At 54.5% G+C, this 27,247-nt stretch overlaps 1 protein-coding gene across 6 annotated transcripts in view; it reads left to right on the forward strand.

Moving 5' to 3' along the window:
* Positions 1 to 27,247, forward strand: part of SLC38A10 (solute carrier family 38 member 10) — a 41,548-nt gene that overhangs the window by 5,996 nt on the left and 8,305 nt on the right. For 4 of the 6 annotated variants that reach the window (XM_007185845.2, XM_007185847.3, XM_007185849.3 and 1 more), the window contains exons 3-11: positions 2,866 to 2,911; positions 3,719 to 3,812; positions 4,023 to 4,166; positions 5,068 to 5,192; positions 7,942 to 8,044; positions 8,885 to 9,067; positions 11,679 to 11,790; positions 12,655 to 12,761; positions 21,820 to 21,991. In XM_007185845.2, coding sequence (XP_007185907.2) covers positions 2,866 to 2,911; positions 3,719 to 3,812; positions 4,023 to 4,166; positions 5,068 to 5,192; positions 7,942 to 8,044; positions 8,885 to 9,067; positions 11,679 to 11,790; positions 12,655 to 12,761; positions 21,820 to 21,991 — 1,086 coding nt within the window. The remainder of the gene's footprint in view (positions 1 to 2,865; positions 2,912 to 3,718; positions 3,813 to 4,022; positions 4,167 to 5,067; positions 5,193 to 7,941; positions 8,045 to 8,884; positions 9,068 to 11,678; positions 11,791 to 12,654; positions 12,762 to 21,819; positions 21,992 to 27,247) is intronic. The other 2 variants (XM_007185846.3, XM_007185848.3) reach the window with 1 other exon arrangement.

Here is a 27,247-nt window from a genome sequence, read left to right on the forward strand (position 1 = left end):
GGACAGACCTGGAGACAGTGCAGGCCATGGTGTGGAAATTCCTAGAAAGGCCGTCGCAACTTGAACAAATAACCTTTTTAAACTGTCTGAGCTCCGAGGAACGGGTGGGTGGTTTTCTGGTGTTTGAGTTTGTGATATTTCTGTTTGGTTCGTCCCTGGAAATGACCATAGCTCTGCCCACTCCACTCTGGCCAGTGCGTAGGCATCGCTGGAGAATGAACTTTGCCAGTTTGGGGAAATACAGCACTGGTGGATTTTTTATTGGTGTTTTGTGTGTGTTTTTGTGGTGTCTTGTTTGTTGCTTATGGGCTGGTTCTGTTAATTTTATCCACTTCTTACCTGCTGCTCCCTTGCCCTGCATGGCATACTTTTGAGTGGACTTTTCAAACCCCATTTTCAGAAGATATACAGCTATGTCAGATAGTCAACTGCCCCTAGAAGTTGTGGCCCCCTCGAGGCCACTCTGACCCGGGCCCTGCCCGAGGAGGGTGGCCGGGCCTCGCCACCACCTCGGAGTGCTCAGTTGTGCGCAGCAGATGCTCTGGCACCATGTCTGTGGTCCTGTCATCCACCCGCCCAGGTTTCTGTGGCCCTGGTCAGCCTGCTGCCCGCTCATGGGCTGGGTGGGGCCTGCAGAGGGCCTGTCCCTCCCTGCCTGTCTGCGGTTGCGTGACCTGTACCTGTGGATACTTGGCTTGGGAAATGAGGGTTGTAAAACCAACCTTTCTAGAACCCAGGATTCTCTGCACCCCCTACCCCTCATCTTTCCAGCAAATGCTCATCATCCCCTGGCGGATGGCAGTGGGGAGTCAGCTGCCATCCAAGGCCTGGCTCTGGGGAGGGCTGGGTTGAGGTCGTCACCCTCAGCTTGAACAGCACGGTTTGGTGCGTGCGTCCCCGCTCTGCCTGGCGGGCAGGAGGCTTTGGACTGTGGGTGGTGAGTATGGGAGTGGGGCTGGGATCCCACACTCAACGAGGCGGGCTAAGGGTCAGCTCTGTGTGCACAGCGGCCGTGGAGCCGTGGGCGAGGCCATGGCCCCAGGAGGACGAGCTGAGCCAGTGTCTCTGGGGAGACTGGAGAGTCCCTCCTGACACCAGTCCTGGCTCCGCACCTGGTGGGAGTGCCGGCTCCTGGCCCCCGTGAGGCGTGGCCCGTGAGCTGCAGCGAGCCTGTCACAGATGAAGAGGGAAGGCCCAACCCAGGAGCGTGGGGAAGGGACGTGCCTTCTCAGAGACCACCCTGCTCACTCCTCCTAGCCTCTCGGGGTAGGTCTGGTGCTGTGGTTCTGGCCCAGAGGGGCAGGAGGGCGGTCCCCGGCTTGCCAGGCAAGAGGCTGAGGGCCGGGGGGCTGCCGGGTGTTTGTATCTGTGACTCGGGATTAGAGGTTCCTGAGGGATGGACATTTGAAGTGGTGGGGGGGGGTGTGGGGGGGGCTGGCCCAGGTGAGGAAAGGGTGAGAACGATGCTGGAACCACAGGCTGTCTCAGCACAGGTAGCAACTTGGGGGCAGCCCCATGAGGATGTCGTTCTAGGAACCAGTCGAGTCTTTCTGGGTGAAGAGGTGCCACCTCCCGACTTGACCTCTGGCTTCCTAGAGCAACTTTAGCTTCCTCTGTCCGGAATGCAGGTGTGTTCTAGAACTTTCTCTGGCAGGGTGGTCTGAGCATTTGGAATACGCTGAGATGCTCAGCTTCTTTTTGGAGAAGGAAAAGGAATGGGATGGCTGGGCCCCAGGCACCTTCACGTTTGGGGCACTGGGCTCTGTGTCTTAGATGACCCTGAGGTGCGAGTGTCTGTGCAGTAGTCAGACAAGCCGGGAGGCTGGAGTGACCTCCCCAGCAGAGTGACCCCCTTTGCTTCTCAAGGCCACCTGCCCTGTGGCTGTGTAGCCCAGGTCAGGTGCCACGCTCACTTGCTTTTGGCAGTGTCATGCCTTTTCCTAAGTAATTTGAAAGTAACAAGGGTCTTTGGACTCATATCAATCAGCCTTCATGTTCCCTACTTTCCCAGTCTCCTGGGCAGCCCTGGTGCTGTGTGAGGGAGGGACAGGGGCAGGAAGCTGGGGCTGTGCTGTCACACGCACCCCCTTCTGCTTGCTCCTGGGAGACCAGAGCTTCTCTCTGCCCTCGTCCTGCTGGACTGTGGGGATGGGACGCAGGGGTTCCGGGCCACTGTTAGGTCCTGGGAGGGACCTGCTGAGTCAGCTCTTAATCTCGCCTCTGCTAGAAGCAGCTCCACTGTCAGGAAGGAAGGGCAGAGGGGCTCCTCTCCGCTGTAGGACGCGCCCTTCACCAGCAGGGCAAGTGGGGGCCGGCCCGAATGCACTTGTCCCCTCCTGTCCCAAAGTACCACGTTTGAGATTTTCTTCTGAAATCACAGAGGGGACATAGCGGCCCTTAGCCAGGTCCCCTTGGTGTGGCTGTGAAAACCAGATGTACTGGGGCTGGGCTGACAGCCCTCCTGGGCACCCCCCACCCCCGTGCAGCTTCTGCCTCAGGCAGGCCTCTTTCAGCCTCCTTCACAGCTGCCCGGCTTGCCCAGAGAGAAACTGTTACTTCGCTAGGATGGTTTTTCTTGTCTTTTTTCTTTCCTTTTCTTTTCTCTCTTTTTTTTTGTGTGTGTGAGAAAACCAACCCACACTGGCTTTGTTCTTATTTTCTGTGATTTTTGTTTGTTGAAGGTAGATCTGAAAAAAAGCATGGGACCAAGATTTTAAAATATCCCCTTTACACCCATGGAACTCCAGACCTGCAGGTTTTTGTCAAATTGCCTTTGACAGCTTTTATTGGTAACATTTTTACTGATGTGCTTCTCCCACTGTTGGACTGAGCTGTTCATTCTCTCCCCCACCCTCCGCCCACTAGCGCTGCACGCCTACGGAAAAGCAGGGAAGATGCTGGTGGAGACCAGGTAGGTGGTGCCGTTCTGTTGGGGTAATTCTCTCTGTTCTGCACTTGTGGCCAAAGAGAAACTGGAGGATTGTTACACAATGAGCCGTATGTTTTAGATGCGGATTGGTTCATAGCTTGAAATATTTCTCTGAAGTGTTACTTACTAAATAGCTGAAAGTTCAATTTATCGTACCCTTAAAATGATTAGTGTCAAAGCTGAAAGCCTTATTTAAGTCTTACTAAGAAAAATATAAAAATGGAAAACCCAGGGAACATAGCGAGGGGGCGCTCCCTCGGCTGCACTTCATCTCTTGGTTCTGTTCCTGAAGCTCGTACGCACCCCCCACCCCGCCCCCTGCCCCGGACACTGTTGCATAAAGGTGGCATTAAACTCATATTCTCCCTTTGGAGTAAAATTTTATGAGATGAAAAAATGGCTGGGAAATTGCACTTTTAGGCTTCTAAATTAGGGAATTGCAAACTGAAAAGGATAACCCTTTCTGAAGCAGTCAATTGTTCTTTTAACTTGTCTAACATCACAGTGCATTTTTGTAGCACCTGAAAGAACTTTTAGAACCTCCTGTGGAGAGAAAAATGTAATACCACATAAAGGAGAGTTCAGTGTTACTCAATACTCATTCTGAGTAAAATAGCAAACTCCACAGTCAAACCCTGTAAACCGTTGACTGTTGATACCATGTCTCCCACTCAGCCCCTCCCTTGGGTTGTTGCGTGTCAGCGGCCACCCAGCAGGGATGGGGGCACGTCTGGGGCTCCCCGGGACCCTGGTGCTCAGCTCTCAAGCCCGCGCCTGCCTTCCTTGCAGCATGATTGGGCTGATGCTGGGAACCTGCATCGCCTTCTACGTTGTGATTGGCGACTTGGGGTCCAACTTCTTTGCTCGGCTGTTTGGGTTTCAGGTAAGGACATCTGCAGGTGCGTTGGAAGGCTTGTGGCTGCTTGCGTGGCAGCCCAGGGACACCGTTTAAATCCACATCTCACATGGGGAGTGGGAGGGGGGCCGAGACCAACATGCTGTGTGGTGAAGCTCCCTGGGCCCTGGGTCAGTGCCGGGGCTGTGGGTGGGAAACCCAGGGATTCACTGGGGCAACGCCTGGCGCTCCCTCCAGGTCACCGGCACCTTCCGCATGCTCCTGCTCTTCGCGGTGTCCCTGTGTATCGTGCTCCCACTCAGCCTGCAGAGGAACATGATGGCCTCCATCCAGTCCTTCAGCGCCATGGCCCTCATCTTCTACACCGTGTTCATGTTCGTGGTGAGTGTTGGGCCGCCAGCTGCCTTCCAAGGATGACAGGAAGGTGATGCAGAATCGTCCACAGGGGCACGGTGGATAGACAGGGCCAGCAGGGGAGGGGAGGCCTCCAGGGCAGGGAGTGAAAGTGTGATGCTCCTCAGTTCACGAAAGACCTTTTATATGGGGTTTGTGGCCAGGGGTCACAAGGCCAGCCTTTTGTCACAAGACGGCGAGCAGTTGTTTTCCAGTGAGTGTTTATCACAGGCTGGGGGTGGGATGCAGCGTGGAGTTAACACTCAGGGTGCCCCTTTCCTCCCAAGCCTGGGAGGCCCTCAGTGGGAGCCCCCGGGCCTGAGCCCCTGATCAGTCCTGCGGGAGCAGAACGAGAGAATCTGTGCAGTGGGCTTTCCTTAGAAGACCGAGCACCGGGCGGTGTTCCCAGCATCCCTTGGCCATGAGGGCCAGCCCAGTGACCGTTCCCCTTCTCTCCAGACAGCCCTGTCCTTGATGGGTTTGTCTTTTAAATCATGTCCGTGCAGGACCGGCAAGGACCTGCCAGGTTGGGGGACTGTCCTGTCCCGGAGGCGACTGGGGCCCACCAGGTGGGCCTCGTTGCTTACCGTCTGCGCTAAGCAGCCCTGGACAGGCAGCTGCCCCCGATATCAGGAGGCCCTGCAGCGTGCGCTTCTCTGGGCAGCACCCGGCCAGCTTGCAGCACAGCAGAGGGCAGCGGCCCCGGGACCGTGCACCACCCCCGGCCCCTCCAGCTGGTGGCACCAGGCTGCACTGTGCCAGAGCCTGCAGGCTGTCTCTTTCCCACTGTGGGGCGGGCAGCATCCATTCCTTGCCTGGCCCTGGCCCTGGCCCGAGTCCCACCTGTGTCTGCTGCCTGGTGCCAAGCTCCGCTTTCTTCTCCTCACAGATCGTGCTCTCCTCCCTCAAGCACGGCCTCTTTGGTGGGCAGTGGCTGCGGCGAGTCAGCTACATCCGCTGGGAGGGCGTCTTCCGCTGCATCCCCATCTTTGGCATGTCCTTTGCCTGCCAGTCGTAAGTACTGCCTGCTCCCGGGGCCCCGCGTGTGAGTGTGTTACGAGGTGGGGCTACGATCCTGGGAGAGGGAAGCACCGTTTTCTTCAGTGGATGATCCAGGCCACGAGGAGTAACGTGTTCTTCACCGTGGCCTTCCTGCTTTGGGTTCAGGGTGGGAGTTAGATGTTTACTGAGGGAGAAATCGACTTTATTCCCGAGATGTGTTGCCGGCACTGTTGGTGAGAGCGCCGAGTTTGCCAAATCCCCCACGAGTAGAGTTGGCTGTGGGGAACACAGAACAGCCCCAAACCATCTGACTCACAGAGTCCTGAGCATTTTGCCAGAATTTAGCTGTTCGTGTGAGAATATTTAAGAGGAAATTGCACAAACATTGACTTCAGACTGCCGCTGGGATGCTTTCAGAGGCCCGTGTGTGTGTGCGCGCGTGCACGTGAGCAGGCGTGCGCTCTCTGGCACGCAGGGCTTTGTAAATGCAGAGCAGCTATTTCCTTAATTCCAGTAGCCTTATCTTCTCTACCAAATGACAGGAGCCTGTGATTCATGCCCAGTCAGGTGGTAACCCGCTCAAAAGAGAGGCGTAAATCCGGCGGGGATAGGAAGGGACCATCGGTGGCGGGGGGCTGGCAGAGCAGCCCCGCACAGCTCTACGGGCATCAACTGTGCCAGTCGTAAGCTAGCGTGACAGATGAGACTGTCCAGACTGCTGTGTTTACACCCACACGCGAGATCCAAATCGTGGTTTCCCACTTCTCGTCTCTCTTGGCAGCTTGGTTTCCACCAGAACGCTCTCCACTCTTGCTGTTTAATGTCCCCGTTACAATCAGTGACAGAAGTTACATCCTTTTGCCATGTACCTAGTTACCGGTTGTCCTTTTTGTCTGAGTTTGCTTCTTTGAAAATAAACCCTGGTCGGGCTTTTGGCGGTGGCTGCTCTGTAGTCAGGCACGTCTGCTGGGTTTGGTTCTCAGGTGGAGTTATGGGTTCCGGAGGGGTTGTGAGCACATGTCCCGTCTGCCGCTCACGGAGGGCACAGGGCCTGCAGAGGCACCCACGTTCCCTGGGGAGCGATGCTGAGGGGTCCAGAGCTGGGGGCATCCAAGGGCAGACATGGCTCTTCCCTGCCCTGCATGTCTGCCCCAGAGCACGTGGGGGGCGGGGGCCCTGCTGCTCTTGCCGGGTGACCACGGGCCGGCTGTGTGGCTGGTCTCCCCGTCCTGGACGGGCCAGGCCTCCGCTGTGCCGTCACTGTGTGGCCCTTTCTGGTCTGAGTTCGCAGTAAATGAGTACATGGTGGTGCAGGACCACTTGGCCCTGCGGCCCAGAGAAGCTCGGAGAGAGCACTGAGCACGTGGAGGGCCAGGCTGTGCAGGGGGACAGGCGGACTCCTCTGACTCAGGTAAACTGAGTCACAGGGCTGCTCAGCGAGGTGGGCAAGTGCTCTGTGGGTGCTGGGTTGGCCCGCCGTGGGGGTCTGGCTGCCACCATCAGGGGTCCTTGGGGCCCAGGCAGGATTGGAGGAAGGCGGGGACCATGGCCGTTCCACACCCATCCATCCCCACGTTCAGGGCACAGCCCCCTCCCCGCAGTGTCAGCGGCTCTTGGGCAGGGACTTCTCCCTGTGTGTGCTGGGGTCTGGGGCAGGACACCCTTGTGCTGAGATCTGGTGCTGGGGCTCCCTGGCATGGACCTCACTCTGGCCCAAGAAGCTGGTCAGCACCCAGATGATGGTGCCAGTTCCCCTGCAGGTCCTCTGCCGCCTCCCTGGGCTGCATGGGCGTGTGGCCACCCGCTGCCCTCCGCCGGGCCGAGGTGGGGACAGCTGTCTGCTGTGACTCCTGCCCACTGGGGGTAGCTGATGGGATGGTGTGCAGGGCCGGGGGACAGTGCCAGCTTCTGCCGGCCAGGCCTCCCCCATCCTCATCCTTGTCGTTTGCTGTTAATAACGTTAGCGCATCCTCTTTGTTCTCCTTTCACTTTTTTTAAGGCAGTTTTGGGATTTGGCTCCGCTGACTATTGTGGTTTCATTTATGTCCTGACGCGCCCCCTCCCGGCCTCCCGCATGGCGTGACCGCTGGCCCTGTCTCCCTTGGTGCTGAGCCTGAGCCTTCAGCACAGCGTCACCCTGCTTCCTCCTCTCAGGGCTGCACAGGAGCCCCCCGTACCCCACCCCGGGCCCCCGGCTCCCTACCCCCCGCCCCTTCCTGTCTGCCTCCGTGGGGCCCACCTCTCGCAGGTGCCGGGTCCCTGCCTGCTGTTTGCAGAGAGCCTGCATGGACGCATCCCTCCCAGGCCCGGCAGCGCTGCCCTGCTGGCTGTGGGCCGTGGGACTGAAGCCACTCTTCCCGTCGCAGAGCTGGGTCCACGCCGGCTCTGAGCCCCTCGCTGAGGCGCTGAGATGGGCAGGCAGCCCGGCTTGTTTGTTTAACTTTCCATTCTTTTGACAGCGATGCTCTGAACCGCTTCCTGCTTCCCCTGTAAACATGAGGTGCTTCAGCCCAGCCCGGAGCGGTCACGCTCCTGCTGCAGTGGAACAAACGGCCTTTCATCCTGTGGCACTTCTGAAATGTTTACAGAGAGCACGTTCGGGGAGGGCTCTGAGTACTGTCTGTAGTATTGTGAGAGCTCAGCCTCGGCTCCGGTGGTGGCCAGCGTGGTGGGAAGGCAGGTGTGGAGACTCGGCTGGGGCTCTGGGGGAGGTGTGTCTGTCTCTGGAATCGGCTCCGTGAAGTCGCTCGTTCATATACAGCCAGGTCCTGCCCACCTATGACAGCCTGGATGAGCCATCAGTGAAAGCCATGAGCTCCATCTTCGCCTCCTCCCTCAACGTGGTCACCACCTTCTACGTCATGGTAGGAACCCTTTCACACCCCACCCCCTTGCACAGTTCCTCCAGTCCCCCAGCGCAGGCCTGCCCTTGCTCCCTCCCATCCCAGTGCCCGCAGGCTGCCGGGCAGCTCTGCGCCTCCGCTCAGCTCCAGGGCCACCTGCGAGCCCGCTCCCCAGGTGGTGGTGTTGTCCCCATCCCGTGAGGAGCGCGGGTGCCTCAGCGCAGGGCCTGGAGCCTCCCCAAGACCTCTGCTGATTTGCTGTAGAAAGGTGGTCCATCAGTGAGAAATTGGAGAGAGTAAAATAGCAGAGAAAGAATATCACAAGTTCCAGCCCACAGATGCAGATACAGTTCATGTTTTGGTAGATTTTCTCTCCAGTCTTCTTAATTCTCCTCTTCGTTGTTTTTTTACATGGCAAATAGAGATATAAATTCACTGAGAGTCTGGCTTTTTTCCCTGAACTTTGTGGTTCCGCCATTCTTGTCAGTTTTTACAAATGGTCTGTCAGATTGTTGTCCACGCTGAGCCTGAGCTCGTGGGGACCTTGATTTACCCCATGGTTTGGGTTTTGAGCCAGATTCAGTCCGGCCCCTCTGCGGGGCTCATGGGGCATTCCGGTGCTCCCTTTCCATGCAGGCAGCTCCCTTCTCTCGGTGCCCTGTTGTCCAAGTGGGGAGAAGCCACATCGGCCTGTCACCTTTAGGCCTGCAGCCTCTGCTCGTCAAGGAGGATGTTTACGAGCCAGGAGCTGGGGGGCCTTGGTCTTGCTGCAGCTGCTCGTGATGAGGCTCGCGGCTGTTCCAGGGAGGGTGCGCCCCTCTCACCACATGCCCCCCCCATCCCTCTGTCGTCCCCCCGCAGGTGGGCTTCTTCGGCTACGTGAGCTTCACCGAGGCCACCGCAGGCAACGTGCTCATGCATTTCCCTTCCAACCTGGTGACCGAGATGATCCGTGTGGGCTTCATGATGTCCGTGGCCGTGGGCTTCCCCATGATGATCCTGCCCTGCAGACAGGCCTTGAACACGCTGCTTTTCGAGCAGCAGGTAAGGTGCTCAGGGCCCCTCGGATGGCGTTCTGCCGGGAATTGTCTCTGTCCTGGTCTCAGTTATGTTGTCCTCAGGTGGCTTTTGCTAGTTCTTTATTTTCCTGGGCGGTAGTAGGAAAAGTTTTTCCTAGTTAAAAACTAAAAACTCCAATTAAGGGCTTCCCTGGTGGCGCAGTGGTTGAGAATCTGCCTGCTAATGCAGAGGACATGGGTTTGAGCCCTGGTCTGGGAAGATCCCACATGCCGTGGAGCAACTAGGCCCGTGAGCCACAACTACTGAGCCTGCGCGTCTGGAGCCTGTGCTCCACAACAAGAGAGGCTGCGATAGTGAGAGGCCCGCGCGCTGCGATGAAGAGTGGCCCCCGCTTGCCACAACTAGAGAAAGCCCTCGCATAGAAACGAAGACCCAACACAGCCAAAAATAAATAAATAAATAAATAAATAAATGTATTAAAACAAACAAACAAAAAAACTCCAATTAAAATAAAATCTTTTAATAGGGATCTTTTTTTTTAACCAACTTTGGAGGACAGAGCCCCAGATCAATCGGGTCGATTCCAGCAGGAGATGTGGAGTCAGGCCCAGTGTCCAAGCAGGTTAGGCTCGTGTCCTGTGACTTCCCTGCTGTCCCCCACATCGGAGAAGTACCAGGAAATCAGTGGCTTGCTTCAGCACAACCCTGTGGGAGAGGAGTGGTTGGGAACTCAGAAGAGCCGGTTTAACTGACAGGAGCTGATAATGGCCGGCCGGGTGGGCAGATGAACGCTGGGGTCAGGCCACCATTCTCTTTACATTTGTGTAAGGGAAAATTTTGATAATTTGACGAAGGACATCTGAACCTTGAGAGAGGCTGAGTTTTGTTTGCTGTCGTGTGTGTAGGCCCAGCGCCATGTAGTCCTGTGTAAGCAGTTTTCCAAATGTACAGTGGGAACCCACATTCCCCTGGCTCTCTAACTCCTGCCCAGTTGACAACAAGAGGTGCAACTGTGGTAGCTCGTGCCCAAGGGCGAGGGCATGGGGTTGGCCCTGTCTCTCTGCGGTGGTTCTTGTGTTCCCGCCCGAGTCCTTGAGCCTGGTCTGTGGCGTCAGCCAGGACTCCTGGTGGCCACTTGAACTGCTTAGGCCATGGTGGCGGGGAGGGGAGAGTCTGGCAGGCAGATGGGGTGGGTGGCTGCCTAGGCCTCCAGGACAGCCGGAGCCGGGCTCGTCCATGTGGCTTGGCGCATGGTTGAGGCAGCCTCCCACGGATTCTGCCACCAGGGACAACAACTTGCGGCAGAGCCCCAGTCCTGAAGAATTGGCTGCCTGCCCCACCCCTGTTAGCTGTTCAGGCACCTGGGCACCAAGCAAGGCTGTGTCCCCTGGGGGGCGCGGCAGGCCAGCTTATGCGGCCATGGGGTCCTCTGTCTGATGCAAACATGTACTTCATATCTGAACAGCATTTGTGTTTCTGTAAATAACATGTTTTTATGATTTTTTAAATTAGAAAATCAGTAGTGGTATTAAAGGAAATGTTAATTCAAGTGGAAAACTTACCTGCATGCCTCCATCCTCATTCAAATGACCCGTTCTGCTCCCCTTGGCGTTTGTGTGCATCTCTTTGCAGATTTCCTCTCGCTGTGTTTTCTCCTGTCTTTAGTCCATGTGTATATCCATAGAAACCCCCAGCGTCACTAAGCCCTTGCTCTCACTTCCTGTTCATTGCTGGTCTTTCACCCTTGACCTATCACGGGTGACTCTCGTGACCCTCTTCCCGCATGTAGCTGCCCGTTTCTTCTTCTCCTCTTGGAGTGTTTCTTGGGTAAATTTCTGTAGGATTCTGAGTCAGAAGGTGTATACCTAACAACCTCCTTCACTAGTCTGTCCTAAGAAAGCTGCCTTTGCAAGTCAATTCTGGACATTGGGTGCCTCCAAACTGTAGTTCTGGAAGGGTCTGAAGCTTCACTTGAGTGGTGTTTTCCTAGCCCAGCAATAGTAATCATGGCTAGCCCCTCCTGTGTGCACAGCACTGTTCTAGAAGCTTCACTCCCATCACCTCCTTTGGTCCTCACCACAGCCTGATGAGGTGCTTCCGGTGCCCCTGTGCCTATGGATACGGAGGTGAGGCCAGAGGTGGTCCCTTTGGCTTGATTACAGCATGTAATGACTTGACTTGTCCCCTTGCCTTCTTCCTGAACGTGCCTGCTGGAGATGAGGATGGCTCAGCCGAGCGTGTCTGTGTGCATGGGGGGCCCGCCGAACCCTGAAACCCACTGCGTGTCACTGTGAACTGGGGATGTGTTCTGTTTCCCGTGTTATGCAGTATTTTAAAATCTCTCTCACGGCATTGCTCTAAAAGGAGAACAGAAGGATTTGTTCTTCGTATCTCAGAACGAAGTTGTTATTTACCACCGTAGCTGCTGTGAGGAGCAGCCTAGACCTTCCTGGGGTCCGCGGTTCTGGTTGCAGGTTCATGTTCAGGCACATCTGCCTGTGCCCAGAGTGCTCGCCTGCCACCTCCCGGGCAGACCTACCTGGGGTGTTGGTAGAGCCCTTTAAGGACTTGCTTACAGCAGAGTGGAGAGGAAATTGGTCATTTCAGAACCTTGTTTTTATTTTCTTTCATGTAGCAAAAAGATGGGACCTTTGCCGCCGGAGGCTACATGCCACCCCTGCGGTTTAAAGCCCTCACCCTCTCGGTTGTGTTTGGAACCATGGTCGGTGGAATCATGATCCCAAATGGTAAGTGGGGCTGCTCCAGCGGCTGGCCTCCTGCTGGCCTCTTCTGCCCCGTGCCCCCTTCCTGCTGTTGTGCGCCCCTGCCTCCAGTCTCGGTGTTCAGCCAAGATGCTCAGAGTCTCACCACTGTCCTCTCTGGTCAAAAAAAAGTCTAGAGACTTGGGCGCTTTTTTCTTTGGCTCCCTGAGAAAGGCTTGGGAGAAAACGCTGCAGCTTGATGTGACCACAAACACGTGGGTGGAAGCTGCGATGCGGGGTCCAGGCCTGATGTGTGAAGTTAGTGGTTATAAAGCAGCTCCTTACTGCTGACTCCTGATTTTGTTGACACGTCACCGAGGGAAAAGGGAAGGGCCCTGGGCAAGATTTCTGTTGTCCGATGTCCTGCTCCAGCACAGACAAAGCTCATTGTCCTCAGACATCGAGTGGGCCCCGCATGCCCTCCAGGTAGCGGCCCCCAGGCCCCACACTCCAGGCTCCCAGCTTCCCCACGCAACCAAGACAGGCCCTGCTCGGTCACTCGCTGAGCAGCAGGTGGGGTGACGTAAGATGATCCGGCCCAGAAGCCCCCGCTGGCTGCCCTGGACGCTCCGCGAGGAGCCGTAACAGCGTTGTGGACCCAGCACGGGGCGGGCAGTGCTGTTAGCCTCACCTCACTGGCGAGGAAGCTGAGGTACAGAGAGGAGGGGACTTGCCTGAGGCTCCTGGCCCGATGCTGTCAGATTGGACACCCTAAGGGTCCTTGCGGGCACAGAAGGCTGTGCCCCGCTCCTTGCTGCTGTCCGGCGGCACGCGTAGATGTGCCTTAGTGGCAAGGCTCCTCACCCCGCTCGCTGGAAGCTCACCCCTCCCTGTCACTCTTGTTCCCAGTGGAGACAATCCTGGGCCTCACGGGCGCCACGATGGGAAGCCTCATCTGCTTCATCTGCCCGGCGCTGATCTACAAGAAGATCCACAAGAACTCCCTCTCTTCCCAGGTGCGTGCTGCGCAGCGCTCTCAGCCCCACTCAGGGCGGGTCTGGGTCGGGGAGAGCAGGAGGCGGTGTTCTCTGAAGTTCCTGTGAACTCGTTGTGTTACTTAGCACAAAAGGATCATGGTCCTGTAGGTCTGAGAAACGTGGGGTTAAGCCAAGGTGAGCAGCCTTGCACCGCTGGGCCGCTGAGCCGAGCTGCTGACCACGCTTATCTGAGCATTGAGTGCTGAACCGCTTTTCCCCGCCTGTCTGTGCGGTGACCGGATTATCTGTGTGTGCCACACGCTCACGTCCCCGTCTCCATCCCCTCCTGGGGACACCCGCACTGTCTCGCTGGGGACTGTCTTGTTGGTGTCACTTCTCCAGTCTTTCACTGTTACAGACAATGCCATGGTGACTATCTGTGCCCACGAGCGTTTCTGTATATTTGAGAAAGTACCTATAGGAAGCTCTCTGGGCCCTGGGATCCCTATGTCAGGAGTGGGAGCTTTCCCCCAAGGGCCCGTGTGCAGGTCAGCGCTGTTGCTTAGCAGCCAAGCTCTGCTTCTCCCCTCCGTCAGCCCGAGGGCGGTGGCAAGTCTCGGCTGCCCTGGAGTGAAGGTGAGCATTTCTCTTTCCATGAACTGTCCGTGCTTTTTGCTCACCTTTAATGGAGTTGTTCAGCTTTTTCTTATCAGTTGATTTTGGTAAATTTTTTAGGAGCATAGTATACATATGGCAAAACACATAATTCTCATGTACAGCTTGATACATGTCGGCTAAGTTCCACACCTGGAACCACCTCCAGGCCAGATACAGAACGTTCCAGCACTCGAAGCTTCCCTGGGGCGCCCCACAGTCTTTCCTCCACTAAGGTTACTGCCTGTCTGTCTTCTAACATTTTGGAATAATTTTGCCTGCCTTTCAAGTTAGTACAAATGGAGTCTCACAGGAAATGTCAGCGTGTGTCTAGCCTCCTTACTCAGCATCACGCCTGAGTTCCCCCGCGTTACTGCCGGGGTGGCCAGGGGTGGTTTGCCGTCTTCCCTGCCATGTGATTCTCCACTGTAGGAATCTACAGTCACCCAGAGCAGAGTGTCCTGGACGGGCTGCTCTGCACGTCTCTCCTAGTGCAGCGTGTGTGCACTTTTGTTGGTTATTCACCTAGGTGCGGAATTGTTGGGTCCTGAGGTTATGTCTGTCCAATTTTAGTAGATTTTGCCAGACTTTTTCCAGCTTTCCAAAGTGGTCCTCAGGCACCATATTGGAATTTTAGCTGCTTTAACATCTACCGTCCCTTTTTCAGATTCTAGCCCTTCCGATGGACGTGTAGCAGTACCTCATTTGGGTTTTAATTTGCAATTTCCAGGTGACTGTTGAGCACCTTTTCATACTCTTGTTAGCCGTGTGGGTGTCTTCTTTGTGAATGCCTTTCAAGTCTTGCCCATTTTTTAACTATTGGGTTGTTTTTTTCTTATTGATTTGTAGAGGTTTGTAAAAGATTCTAGATAAAAGACTTTTCAGAAGTATATATTACAAATGTTTTGTCTCACTCTTGGCTGCCTTTTCACTTTCTTAACGACACCTTCTGATCAACAGATGTTCGTAATTTCAGTGTAGTTCAGTTTTTTGAGTTTTTCTTTTGCTGTGTGCTTTTTATGTACTACTTAGGAAATTTTTGCTTATCCCCAGGTCCTGAAGACAGTCTACTCTGTCATACTGTAGAAGCCTTGTATTTTCTCTTTCACATTTAGATCTACTTCCCATCTGGAACGCTTGGTGTGTGGCAGGGGTCAGGGGTCGTGTTCTGTGTGACTCTCCAGTTGAGCCGCAACCCTTTGCCCCAGCGTTGCTGCGGCACCATTGTCATCGGTCACCTGTGTACGTGTGAGGCTGGGAACTCCCATTCACTGGTCTGTCGGTCTCTCCCACACTAGCGCTACCCTGTGTTGGTTGCTGAGGCTTTGTAGGGAGTTTTGATGCTGACTACTTTAAGGATGGCCTTTCCTATTGTTGGCTCTTTGCATTTCCAACTCAATTTTATTTTTTTTAATTTTTAAAATTTTTTGACCGCACCACGCACCACGTGGGATATTAGTTCCCCGACCAGGGATGGAACCCGTGCCCTCTGCAGTGGAAGTGCGGAGTCTTAACCGCCGGACCGCCAGGGACGTCCCTCAACTCGGTTTTAGAAGTGACTTCTCAGCTGTTGGCATTTGACTGGGATTGCATCAAACTATAGATTGAAGATTTGACATCATCATTCACTTTGCAACTTTTCCTAATTTCCATCCTTATTTCTTCTTTCACCACTGGCTTCTTTATTTCTTTATTTATTTTTAATGCTAATAATACAAAATTTTAACTTTTTCTCTAACAGCAAAGTCGCAAGCAGAAAAAACACTGTAACGAGTTGTGAGACCACAGAAGAAAGGGAAAACATTTTAGTACTTTTAATGGTACTGTTTACCTGATTTTTGGATAAAAGCCCACACATCTTCATTTTGCACTGGGTCCTACATATTAGGTTATATTAGCTCTGCTCTTGACTGCTCTGCTTCTCCTGAGGCAGATCTCAAACCTTTCCTTATCGGAACCCCCTTCTGTCTACAGCCCTTTGGGACTCCAGCTGATTGTCACCAGTAGCTTCTTTAGATTTCCAAACTTTGGGGGATTTTCCAGGACTCTCTTTTATTGATCTCGAGCACAATCCCAATGTGATTTGAGGACACAAGCTGAAGAACTTCAGTCCTTTGACATTTGTTGGGGCCCAGCAGATGGTCTATTCTGATGGCTGTTTAGCTGGCTGTAGAGTCTGCAGTTGTTGGATGCAGTATGCTTCCAACGTGTGGTTAAGTTGAGTTTAGTAACTGTGATTTTTAGATTTTACATATTCTTACTGATTTTTTAATCTTCTTGTGTATCAGTTATGAAAAAGGTATGACAGTTCCCACTTTAATTATAGGTTTATTTGTCTTGTTATATCAATTTTTGCTTTTTGTTTTGAAGCTATGTTATTAGGAGCGTACAGTTTTAAAATGACTATATCTTATTAAACTGACCCTTTTTGTTGTGAAACGTTCCTTTTTATCTTTGGAAATGCTTCTCTCCTTAAAGGCAGCCCTGTCTGATACAGTGTAGCTAATCCAGCTTTATTTGGGGTTTATATTTGCACAATATTGTTTTTATTATCCTTTCTCTTTTGATCTCTCTATGCCTTTATATTTAAGGTATGTCTCGGGTAAGAGCATTTAGTTGGCTTTTGTTTTGTTTTGTTTTGATCCATCCTGATAATAGGAGTATTTAAGACTATTTACAGTTAATAAAATTACTGATTTGGGGGGATTAAAGCTTCCGTCTTACTCTTTGTTTTTTATTTGTCCCATCTGTTCTTTTTTCTGTTTCTTTTTTGCTTGCTGCCTTTTGGATAAATCAAGCATTTTAAGTATTTATTCTCTGTTCTTCTATTAGTTGTTGTACATTTCTGTTCTACTAGTGGTTATACAAGGCAGTTTAATATGAATCCTTGGCTTATTAGAGTTGACCATAAGTTAGCTTTTTTTAACTGCTTCCCAGATGAGGTAACTATCCAATGATATTTTAACTACATTTACCTTCCTCTAGCCTTCGGTGCTATTGTTTTTATGTATTTTAATTTTACATATATTTTAAACACCACAAGACATCATTATTATTGTTCAAATAGTTTGTTTATATTGATCCTTTGCACCCTCTTGGTTTTCTGGGGCCTGGTCCTGTCCCCTGACATGCTTGGTACTTTGTGTAGGTGTATGTGAGAAATCGTGGAGGCTCTGGATGATGTTGTCCTCTGTCCAGCAGACAGAGGATGGGCAGAAGGCCTGTGTCCACTTGAGGCCAATCTGTTTCAGGTTTGCCCTCACTCCTAGAGTGTAGCCCTTCCTGAGTCTCAACGCAATCACCCGCAGATTACTAAATTCTCTGCTTAGCTTTCATCCTCTTGGCAACTGCTCTCTGCACGACTCTGCCCAGCTGGTGGCTGGCATGTGCCTCAGGGGAGAACTGAACACAGAACGTGGGTGCGTCCTTGGAGGGTTCCTCTTCTCCAGGATCGTAGCACCTCCGGTTCTGGCTGCTGGGGATCCCTCACTTCTAATGCCTGGGGCCCAGCCTGTGTGTCTGCAGGCTCCAGGGCTGCTCAGCACTGCTGACTGGGAAAAGCCTGGCCTGGTGGCCCCTCGGTGCTTACCTGTTCTCTGGAGTCTCTCGCCCCTCAAGTCTTAGCTGCTGAGGTTGTTCACCAGTCTTCAATTGGGGATTTTGGTGAGTTTTAGGAACTCCTTATAATATGAGGAAATTGGCCCATTGCCTGCCAAATTGCAAATGTTTTTCCCAGTTTGTGAAGTACCAATGTTTTAGTCTATCAGACTCTTTGTAGGAGAGAAAAAAGTCATTGTTAAAATGACCCTGCCACTCCAGTATTATTTTAAGGAATTCTTCCCTCAGTTCTTTTAGTAATTCCATGATTTCATTTTTCCATTTAAATCTTTGACCCATCGGTATTCTATTTTGTTGTAAGAAACAAAGTAGGTATCCTCAGTTTTTCTAGATGGCTTTCTAGTTGTCAGAACACTGTTCGTCCATCAGTGATATGAAATGTTACTGCTCCTGTATATTAAGTTCTTGTATGTATTTGGGCTCATTTGGGACTTGTATTTTAATTTCCTGGATGTTCCATCCAGTGATGTGGCCGTCCACGCTGTTTTAATTACCCGGCCTTGTGATGGTGCTCCCTTGTTGTGTGGCTCTGAAAACATTTTAATTCTAATCTCTTTTCTTTCATTAATGACGTTTCTGGATGTTCTTGCTTGCTTACTTTTTCTTTTTTTTTTTTTTTTGGCTGTGCCGTGTGGCTTGCGGGATCTTAGTTCCCCGACCAGGGATTGAACCCAGGTCATGGCAGTGAAAGCCCGGAATCCTAACCACTAGGCCACCAGGGAACTCCCTGTTTACTTTCTATATGAATGTTCCAGTCAGCTGATCTGACTCTTAACAAAAATAAATCCACCTTTTTGGTTTTGGTCTAATTGGAATTCGTTGAAACTGTAGATAAATTTGGAAAGAATCATTCCCTTGATACTCTGGCTAATCTGCAGAGTGTATTTGTGAGCCTCCCAGTGCGATAATGGGGCGTGGCGTTCAGTTGTCACAGCTGCACTCAGCCCCCCTTCCCCGTCTCCATCTGCTGGACCAGCATCCCTCTGCTACATGTGCCTGTGATACTGGGACCTCTCCTTCCTCTGGCTTTTCTGACTGTTTGTACGTAGGGAGGCTATAGATTCTCATATATTAACTTTTTTTACCCTCTGACCTTACAGCATCTCTTGTTAATTTCACCTCCCCCTTTCCAGTTGTTTCTCTCTCATCTGTGTCATCCTGCACCTCTCGCTGTGGCGCTGGGGCGGGGCGGGGGGGCAGCTAGTCGTCTTCCCAACTCAGCTGGGACAGTTTCCAGTGTTGAACTGTTGAGCGTAATGCTGGTTTTGGCTTCATGTACAGAAATGAACATGCGCATTCAAACGTTCCCACGTGTCTGTAGACGTGAACACACGTAGAATCGCGTTAAAGAGACGTCTATCTGTGCCTGTGTTACTATGGATTTTTAAAACTGGAAAGCATATTGAATTATATTAACTACTTTCTGACCACGTGCAGAGAAGATGGAAAAGTTTCTCCTTTGGACTTAGTGTCTTGGTGACGTACATTGCAGATCAGTCCTAGAATCGACCATCTGACTGTGGCATACCGTTTGTATGCCCTGCTGTTTTATTTCCGAACACAGAGTTTTCATGTTTTGAGGAAAATGAGCCTTGCAAGGAGCATGCTCAGAAATGTGGCTGGAGTCTGGTGTGCAGACCTAGGGCCTGGAGGGTACCCGCTTGGGGTGTGTCCCTCCTGTCCTGGGAGCCCCGGCTGCTGCTCCGTAGGATGGCACAGACCTGGCGTCAGCCCGAGTCTACTTGCCCCAGATGCCTGAGCGCTGCTGGCACGGAGGTGCTTGTTCCTGGCCCCGGACCTCGGGAAGAGCCAGGGAAGGTGGGGGGCACGGGTGATGGGCCCATCACAGCTGTGCTGGAGAAATGCATGAAAGAGTATTCTGAGAAACGTCCTCAGAAGAATAAGCAGGGACCGCGAAAACACAGTTGGCCCTTAGCAAATCGAAAAGAAACCTTATCTGTCATCACTAGTTCATCCTTTATCTTGAAAATTCGAGAACTCAGAGGGTCTCTCCAGTGGGGCTGAGGCGGAAGGGGTGGGTTTCACCGTCCGGAGTTGACGTGCGTACTTGTCATGGCTGCCCCAGGGAGTTGGCCAACACCTGTGCCCTTTCCAAAGTCTGGCCCACCTGGAGCTCCTGACACTGCCCTGGGGGCCGTGTTCCCACCCTGGCTCTGGCTGACTCTTGCCTCCCGACACATGCCTGCATGCAGACTGTGATCTGGTCACTGCATCAGCATCACCCGTGGACCTAGATTCCCTTGGTGTGAGGCATGGCCCTCCCGCGTCCTCACTGACGCCAGCCTGGCGTTAATCCTCTGCTCCCCTCAAGCTGGGGCGGCTTTGGCTTCCCTGCCTGGGGGTTTTTGCGGACCTGTGGCATTTCTTCAAAGGAAAGGGTGAGAGTGGAGAGCTGGGACCGTGACCAGTTACAGAGGCTCTGGCAGGGCCAGCAGGCGGCTCATGCTCAGACAGTGGTCAGCTGGCAAGTATCCCACAAAGCCCAGGGCGGCTTGAGAGCCAGGTGTGTCAAGGGATGAGGGGGGGGTCTCGGCGAAGGGTGGGGTGGAGACTGCCGCGGGTGGGGGAGCGTGGGTGGGGTACCTTCTTGGACAGGGTGGAGCCCGGGAACACACTTCGCTAGTGGGGTCGTGGGGTGTCTGGGCCGGGGGCAGCGGCAGGTGCGTGTGTGGCACCAGGCGGAGCTTCCTGGCTCCGTGCAGGCTCTTCTTCGTAAATCGAATTTAAGTTGACGCTTTCTTGTTCTTTTTTGGGAAGCTTGCTGTCTCCCAGCATTGATGGAGTTAACGTTTTTTATTTTGTGCGCGATTTGTTTCTTTAAGGCCAGAAAGCCAAGGGTTGAAATAAATCATTCAAAGCCACGGATGAAATGTTGCCTTTGGCTTGTCCGTCTCCCGTGGAATGTTCAGTGATGTCCCCGTTAAAAAAACCCAACAAAAAACAACGAAGCAGATGTCTTCATCTCTGTGTCAAAACCATTTTAGGGGCTGTCCAAATCAGGGCCTGGAGGGGAATGGGGTTCTGCTGGTGAAGCCCAGGCTCATTGGGATCCCCACCTGGCGCTGTCCTGGGGGCCCTTCTGGAGCTGTCATCCCCCCCTCTGGCCAGCCACGCAGGCAGAACCACTTTGGCCGTTCGAGTATTTCAGGGCTCTCACTCGGTCTTGTCCTCATCCTGTCAGTGCTACGGGGTCCAAGACAGGACGTGCAGTTTTTTTGTTGTTTCTCTGGAGAAATACGAGATGCAAGGGATTTAAAGTTTCTTTTTTTTAAAAATATTTTAAAACTACTTTGGTCGCCTCTGGATACCATTGCTCTTTGAATCTTCCCTTCATGGGGAATGGGTATAACATGCTACTCTTTGAGCACACAGCTGAAGCTGGGAATCCACACATTTTTAAGAAAATAACTTGGGGTGGGGGGCGAGAGTCAGGAGCTCTTGACCCCAAGCTGCGTACAGTCTTCTGATGCTGCTCAGACCCCAGGGCTCAAATCCAGCAATATCCCCATGCGCACCTGCCTAAAGCCGGAGGGTGGTCAGTGCCAGCGGGGCCTCTCGAGTCCATGGTACTGACCGGGCCTCCCTGAACCATGGCTGACCCCAGAGCACGGCCAGCATTTTGCTTCCATGAGCCCTGAACCAGCTCAGTGTTTCCAGAGTGGCAGCGGTTGAAACAGACTTTCTCCCCAAGGTTCTCCTCATTGGTTGGCACCCACCTTCAGGAGCACAGGTCCTTTCTTCCTGTGGAAAATCTTTCTTCTCTAATTGTGTTGGGCCTGGGAAAGTCTCAGTGGTTCTTTTGAACAGATACATTTCAAAGAGTCAATGTGCCTTTCGGAAAAGGTTTGAGTTCTGACTCTGAGAGCACGTGGAGGTGGGTGGTGGGGTCCCCTGGCTCTTCAGGCAGGCCGCCTCGTGCTCCTCTCTGCGGCACCAGGAGTTACGGCTCCTTGGGCAGAGCTGCATGGGCCGGGCCTGGCTGGGAAGGGCAGAACGAGCAGCGTCCACTGCTGTGGCAGCAGAAGTAACATGGAGAGTGTTGGCCCAATGTGTACAGGAGCTGCAGGGGAGACAGAGTTACACAACGTCGGGTTCGTGTACTGAGTCACTGAGGGCAGCACTTATGATCAGCCTGGGGGCCATCACAGGAGGGACCGGGTGGGGACGAGGCCCCTCGGCGAGCAGTAGTGCCTCCAGCTCAGCTCGCTGGGCAGCACCGATGGGCGCCGATAGCCAGAGGGGGCGAGGAGCCACCTCCTTCCCAGCCGTCTCCCCGTCTGTGCCCTGTAGCTGCAGGTGTGTCTAGCTTTCTGGGTGATGTTGGGGATAGGTCATTTGTAGCCGGGCACCCAGTGGTCTGGGCCCTCTACTGGGTGAGTGGGTGGGACAAGCAAGGGCCCCCTTCAGGTTAGGCAGATGCCCCAAGATTCTTGCTCTCCTGACCAAAACCATCAAGGGACCCAATCTCTGAAGCATTAGGCGTGGGGAGGCGTGGCCGCCGGGTTCTCCAGGATGCCTGGCCAGTGGGCTTGTGTCTCTCCAGCCAGCAGGCCGCTCCGTGTCATACTTGCTGCCCCTGCTGTCTTCAGGCTCCCTCACAACACCCCCGCCACCCCACCGGCCCCATCACCAGTGTGGCTTCTGCAGATGTGGCCCATGATTCGGTCACACTGATCAGTTAGTGACCATCATCTAGTGGTCAGTGTGGTTGGGGCCTCTGTGGGCTGTGCCCCACCCCCTAGGAAGGGCAGGGGCGCAGGGACTGCATGACCCCTTTAGCTCTTGGGGTCTTTGTCTCGTCCAGGTGGTGCTCTGGGTCGGCCTGGGCATCCTGGTGGTCAGCACACACACCACCCTGTCCGTGAGCCAGGAGGCCCCTGTGGACTTGGCAGAGGAAGCCCCAGGCAGCAGACTTGGCGAGGCTGAGGGCGCGATGAAGGCAGAGGCAGCCCAGCTCCCAGGTACGCGGCTCCCAGGTACGCGGCTCTCAGGTATGCACACAGGCTTGCAGCCTTCTTGGGGGCACCCCAGCAGCGTCATCTTGGGGTCACGGGGACCCAGGTGGCACTTTCCAGGCTGTCTCACCTGCCCAGTTGCCTCCGTCCTGTTTGGGTGATGGAGGGGGTGGGGGGCCTCCTGGGGGCTGGTGGGTGCGGCCACCTGCGTGCAGGGGACAGGCAGATGGCAGGCAGCAGGGCCGAGATCTGAACACCCCCACTGAGAGCCCTAACAGGTGAGTAAACTTGGGGGTGTCGCTCACGTTTGCTTGTTTTGTTTTGAGGATGTAAATTTTAAGCCAGGTTTTCCTGGACAAAGTCAGTGATGCCCCTCAGCTTTGTTTCCTGTTTCACTTTATGTATTACTTGTTGACCTGCCCGTTGATAGAAGGATGAGCCACACTCCCTCATAAGCTGCAGGCCTGCCTTGGAAGGCCCCCCAATGCAGTGGCCCCATCGCCCATATGTGACAGGGCCCATGGGGTGCAGGGTGGTTTCCAAGCGCGGCTTTCTGGGGTACAGCAGGAGCTCCGTTGCGTCTGGGGTGTTTGGGAGAGAAGAGGTGTCTTGGAGCCTGTGGCCTTCCCAGGCCTAGATGGGAGGGGTGCGGGGAGGGCTCCCTCCATCTGGCCTCCCCGCCTTCTAGGAGCTCCAAGCGGCTTCAGGTTCGGGTGCTGGTGGGTGGTGCTGTCTATGATAACGTTCATTCCAGGGGCTTCTGCCCTGACAATGGCTGGGTTTTGTGTATTCATACTAATGGTGTGTGCATGTCTGCTTACCTCCCCTGCAAAGAAACCCCTGGCTTGGATTGAGATTCCCCAGGCTGCCTGCCTGGCATTCCCCTCTGGGGGAGCAGTGCTGGTTGCTGGTGGATTCCAGATCCCTTTGAGTGGTGATGGCTAAGAAGCCCAGGGGAGCCCTGGTCTCCTCAGCTACTGTGATTGACAAAAGGAAAGGTCCCAAGGGCTGTCCAGGGAGGCAAGCGTGCTGGGTGCTTGCAGGGCTGGGCTACCCGCAGTCGGAGGTACGGGGCTCTTGGATGTGTTGACGTCTCTGTTCCGGCCTTACCTCCCTGTGCTCAGAAAGCCCCTGCAGTGCCAGCACCCCACACCAACTTCCTGCAGAACAGTCTATCCTGGGGCTCTTTTGGGGGAGCCCTGAGCCCGGAGTAGCTGGGCATGCTCTCCTCTGCCTTCCTGCGATGGCGAGGGCCGGCTAGAAGACTCTCCCTTTGTGGGTCCCCTGCAGAGAGGACCCCTGGGAATAGCGGGGCTCAGCAGAGAAGTTAATCAGAGTGGTCAGAAGCTGCCTGGGGGACTTGCCTGGTGGTCCAGTGGTTAAGACTCCTCGCTCCCAATTCAGGGGACCCGGGTTCGATCTCTGGTCAGGGAACTAGATCCCGCATGCTGCAACTAAGAGATCCTGCATGCCACAACTAAAGATCCCACATGCCACAACTAAAAGATCCCTCATGCCGCAATGAAGATCCTGCGTGTGGCAACAAAGATCCCGCGTGCCACAACTAAGAACTGGAGCAGCCAAATAAATAAATAAATATTTAAAAATAAAGAAGAGGGCTTCCCTGGTGGCGCAGTGGTTAAGAATCCGCCTGCCAATGCAGGGGACACGGGCTTGCGCCCTGGTCCGGGAAGATCCCACATGCTGCGGAGCAACTAAGCCCGTGCGCCACAACTACTGAGCCTGCGCTCTAGAGCCTGCAAGCCACAACTACTGAGCCCGTGTGCCACAACTACTGAAGCCCGCATGCCTAGAGCCTGTGCTTCGCAACAAGAGAAGCCACCGCAATGAGAAGTCCGCACACCACAGCAAAGAGTAGCCCCTGCTTGCCGCAACTAGAGAGAGCCCACATGCAGCAACGAAGACCCAACACTGCCAAAAATAAATAAATTTATAAAAAATAAAAATAAAGAAGAAGCCGCCTGGGCATCCCACAGCAAGTTGCGTGGATTCAGTAATTTGGATGGGAAAAAAGGCTCCTTGAAGAGGGAGATAGGTGTTGCTCCTCCACCCCTGTTGGCAGCCCCACTGGGTCCCTCACCCCTGGGTGTCCTGGCCCTGTGTGCTTTAAGGACACCCCTAGCAGAACTAGACTCGTACACCGGTTTCACATCTCAGCTGGCTGTGGGCCCGCCCAGTAGGGCTTCTCGGCATCAGTTGACGTAGTCGGCACCGGGCTGCCTGTCCCCACGGCGCTGTGCAGCCTCCAGCCCACGGCCTGCACAAGCAGCTGCATCCTGTCGTGGAGGCGGGCCCCCGGCTCACCTGGAGCTGCCGCGGCCACATCTGGTTTCCATTTCTTCCACGAGTCTGTAACAAACACATGGCCACTCTTGGAACCACATGCCGTTTGTTTAACTCAGTCTCCGTGTTTCTTGCCCCTGGCCTCCCCGTCATTGATGGGTTGCCTCGCTGAAGCAGAGCTGGGCCCGTGGGGCCTTGGCCACGTGCCCTGCAGACGTCTGCCCATCAGCGTGTGAGGTGGGTTTACTGGCCTCTTTGATGTCGAAGAGGCCAAAATGGTACGAACTTTCCTTAGAGCCCGAGCTGGGCTTGGGACTGAGGGAGTCCTGCCCTCCGGGGAACATGCGGGACTGGCCATCCCCGGCCTGGCACTCTTAGCAAGTGCAGAGCCCAGGACGCACCTGGTGTGGACGGAAGAGGTGGCCGAGCCCTTTAGGAAAGGCTACGAGGCTGCTCACCTGAGGCCGATGGCCTGCTCGAGGGTCTGGCGGGTGGGTTCAGAGTTGGTGATACTCTCAGCTCCTCCTTTGAATGTGGCCTTGTCCCCTTTCTTCCTCTCCCTCCCAGCCTGCAGCTTCTCTTGGTGTTGGGGGCCGCCTTGGCCACACCCATTATACAGCTCATCCCTTTCCCCATCAGGGACACGGCCCAGCTTCTGCTGGGTGGGAAAGAAGAGGAAGGGCCAGGACGGGGCCTGTGGGCAGCAATCCGTTCGTGTGGGGACACAGGTGACCTGAGCGGGAGCTTGCCCCCCACAAGCTCCTACCTAATTGTTCTTCCAAAGATGCGTCCCTTGTGCTGCTGCGCCAGCTGCCGGTGCACGCAGACAGGAAAGCGTCCGAACTCCTGCGACAGATGCCGGCATGCCCACGGGCAGGCCCGGCTCCACGCCTGCCTTCTCTCCTTGGTCCCCGGCAGCTCTCCCTGTGCCCTGCAGAGAAGGGGCTGTTAACACCGCTGTGCCGAGTGACTTCAGTTTTTCTGCCCGTTTGTCAGGACACGGCTGTGAGCTCATTTCACCCATGCTAAGATAACCACACCAGCCGCGGCTGAATCCAGAAGGACTCCTTGGGGGCAGGAGGGGTGCTGCCTCCCATGTCCAGCCCCGAGTGACCGGCCCACGCCCCCTCCACCTGCTGCCCGTGGGCAGACGTGCCTGTCTGCAGGAGAGCTGTGACGGTGAGCCAGATGGGGCCACCGGGCCACCTGGCTAGGACTTTGGGTCCAGGGGCCCACTGGGATTCCTGCACATTCAAAAGAGTGTCATAGTCAGCGTTTCTCTTGCTGCCTGTGGAGAAGAGTGGGGGGTAACAAGTAAAACCTTCTCAGGGCAGCAGCGAGGCGGGCACTTCTAAGGTTGTCAGGAAAGTTACTCAAAAGCAGCATCTGGCCTTTTAAAGGAACGTTGGTGGCTGCTCCTGCTCTATGCACGGCCCTGGGGTCCCGGGCGTCTCCTGAACTTGGGGTTCCCCTCCAGTCAACAGGGACTCCATCTATGGGACTCAGGTGTGATTTTGAAAGTCACTTTATTTTTGTGCTTGGCAGTCAGAGAGGACTGCTTCCATCTTTACTGATCACAAGATACAGAAAGAGACACCCCTGGACTCAGGATGGGGTCCTGCAGGGGAGAGTCGACAAAGAGGAGCCCCCAGCCCAGACCCTGTCTTCCAAGGTGGAACCAGCCTTGAACACAGATTCTCGTTGCCGTGGACAGGCCTACTCAGGATGTCGCACCTGCAACCTGACACACATGCCCAGATTTTAGAACTGCAGGTGTCTATGGCCTTTGGTCCTCTGTCTCCCTAAGCCAGTTACAGAATCACCTGGCGCCCGCACTGGACACGGGAAGGAGAGTCTGATGGGTGACCGTCCATCGGCCCGTCTGTCTTGGGAGCTCCTGGCCAGAAGCACCGTCAGGAGGGTCTGAGTGTGGGATGAGGCCATGCAGGTCGGGATGCTCCACCGCCCGGCAGAATGAGGCAGGCATGGCATATGTCTGCGTGGTTTCCACTTTGGGGAGCGGAGGCCATGACCTTGAGAACGAGAGGAGGCCCTTCCAGGCTGAGGCGCCCTCTGCTGGCCACTCCCCGCTGACCCACTGCCGCCTCAGGGAGGAGAAACGGTCCAGGGTCGGCCTGGCAGCCTTCGTCCTTCCCTAGGGTGATGACCAGTGACCGCACGGGCAATTTCCTGTCTGCGCCACTGCGCGGGCGCCTCATTCCAGAGCCTAGCCGCAGGGCAGGCGGAGTGTGGGCTGTTTTTCAGTTGCTAATTAGGAAGTTCTGTGTTAGTTTTACTGTGGCCCAGAGGCATTGCTGGCAAACTGTCCTCATGAGGAGCTCCGTTCCTTTTAGGAAACGCTATGTCCATTGCCGAGGACAGCTGCGAAGTGTCGGAAGCCCGACCGCTGCAGACAGGGTGGCCGCACTGTGCGCCCTGTGCCCCTTTGCACACCTGCGTCTCCAGGTCGTTCCTTTGCCTGACGACCAACGGATTTTTGTTCCCTGCTGAGAACATGACTTGTTCCTATGACATAATGGAGATGTTTTCTGTTTTGTTGTGTTCTTCCTTCCTGGCCCCCTTTCTTCACTTTGTGATCCGCTGGATAGACACCTCTTGATTTTGAGCACAGGGCTCTCTGCAGGCTGGGGATGGGGTGTTAACTGTGGTGTGGCGAACACGCCGCATGCTTATTAGAATCAGCTGCTTGATTGAACTGTGGAGTCCCGAGTCTGGCTCCTGCCCCGCACGATCCCCCCTCGTTTGGACACTAAACCTCAGCTGCTGAAGGTGCCCCCGGCCAGCATGGCAGGTCAGCCTGGTCCCTGCTCCTCCTTTGGGGGAGGGAGCAGGCCCACCTGAACAGGACTATCGTGAATCCCCGCAGAGGCCCTTTCGGGATTCTGCCTCCCCTTTTGCAGGCAGCTTGTGCCCTGAAGGGGGAAAGCAGTTGCTTCAGGCCTCTGGGATGAA

The sequence above is a fragment of the Balaenoptera acutorostrata genome, chromosome 20, assembly GCF_949987535.1.
Source record: "Balaenoptera acutorostrata chromosome 20, mBalAcu1.1, whole genome shotgun sequence".
Taxonomy (NCBI): Eukaryota; Metazoa; Chordata; class Mammalia; order Artiodactyla; family Balaenopteridae; genus Balaenoptera; species Balaenoptera acutorostrata.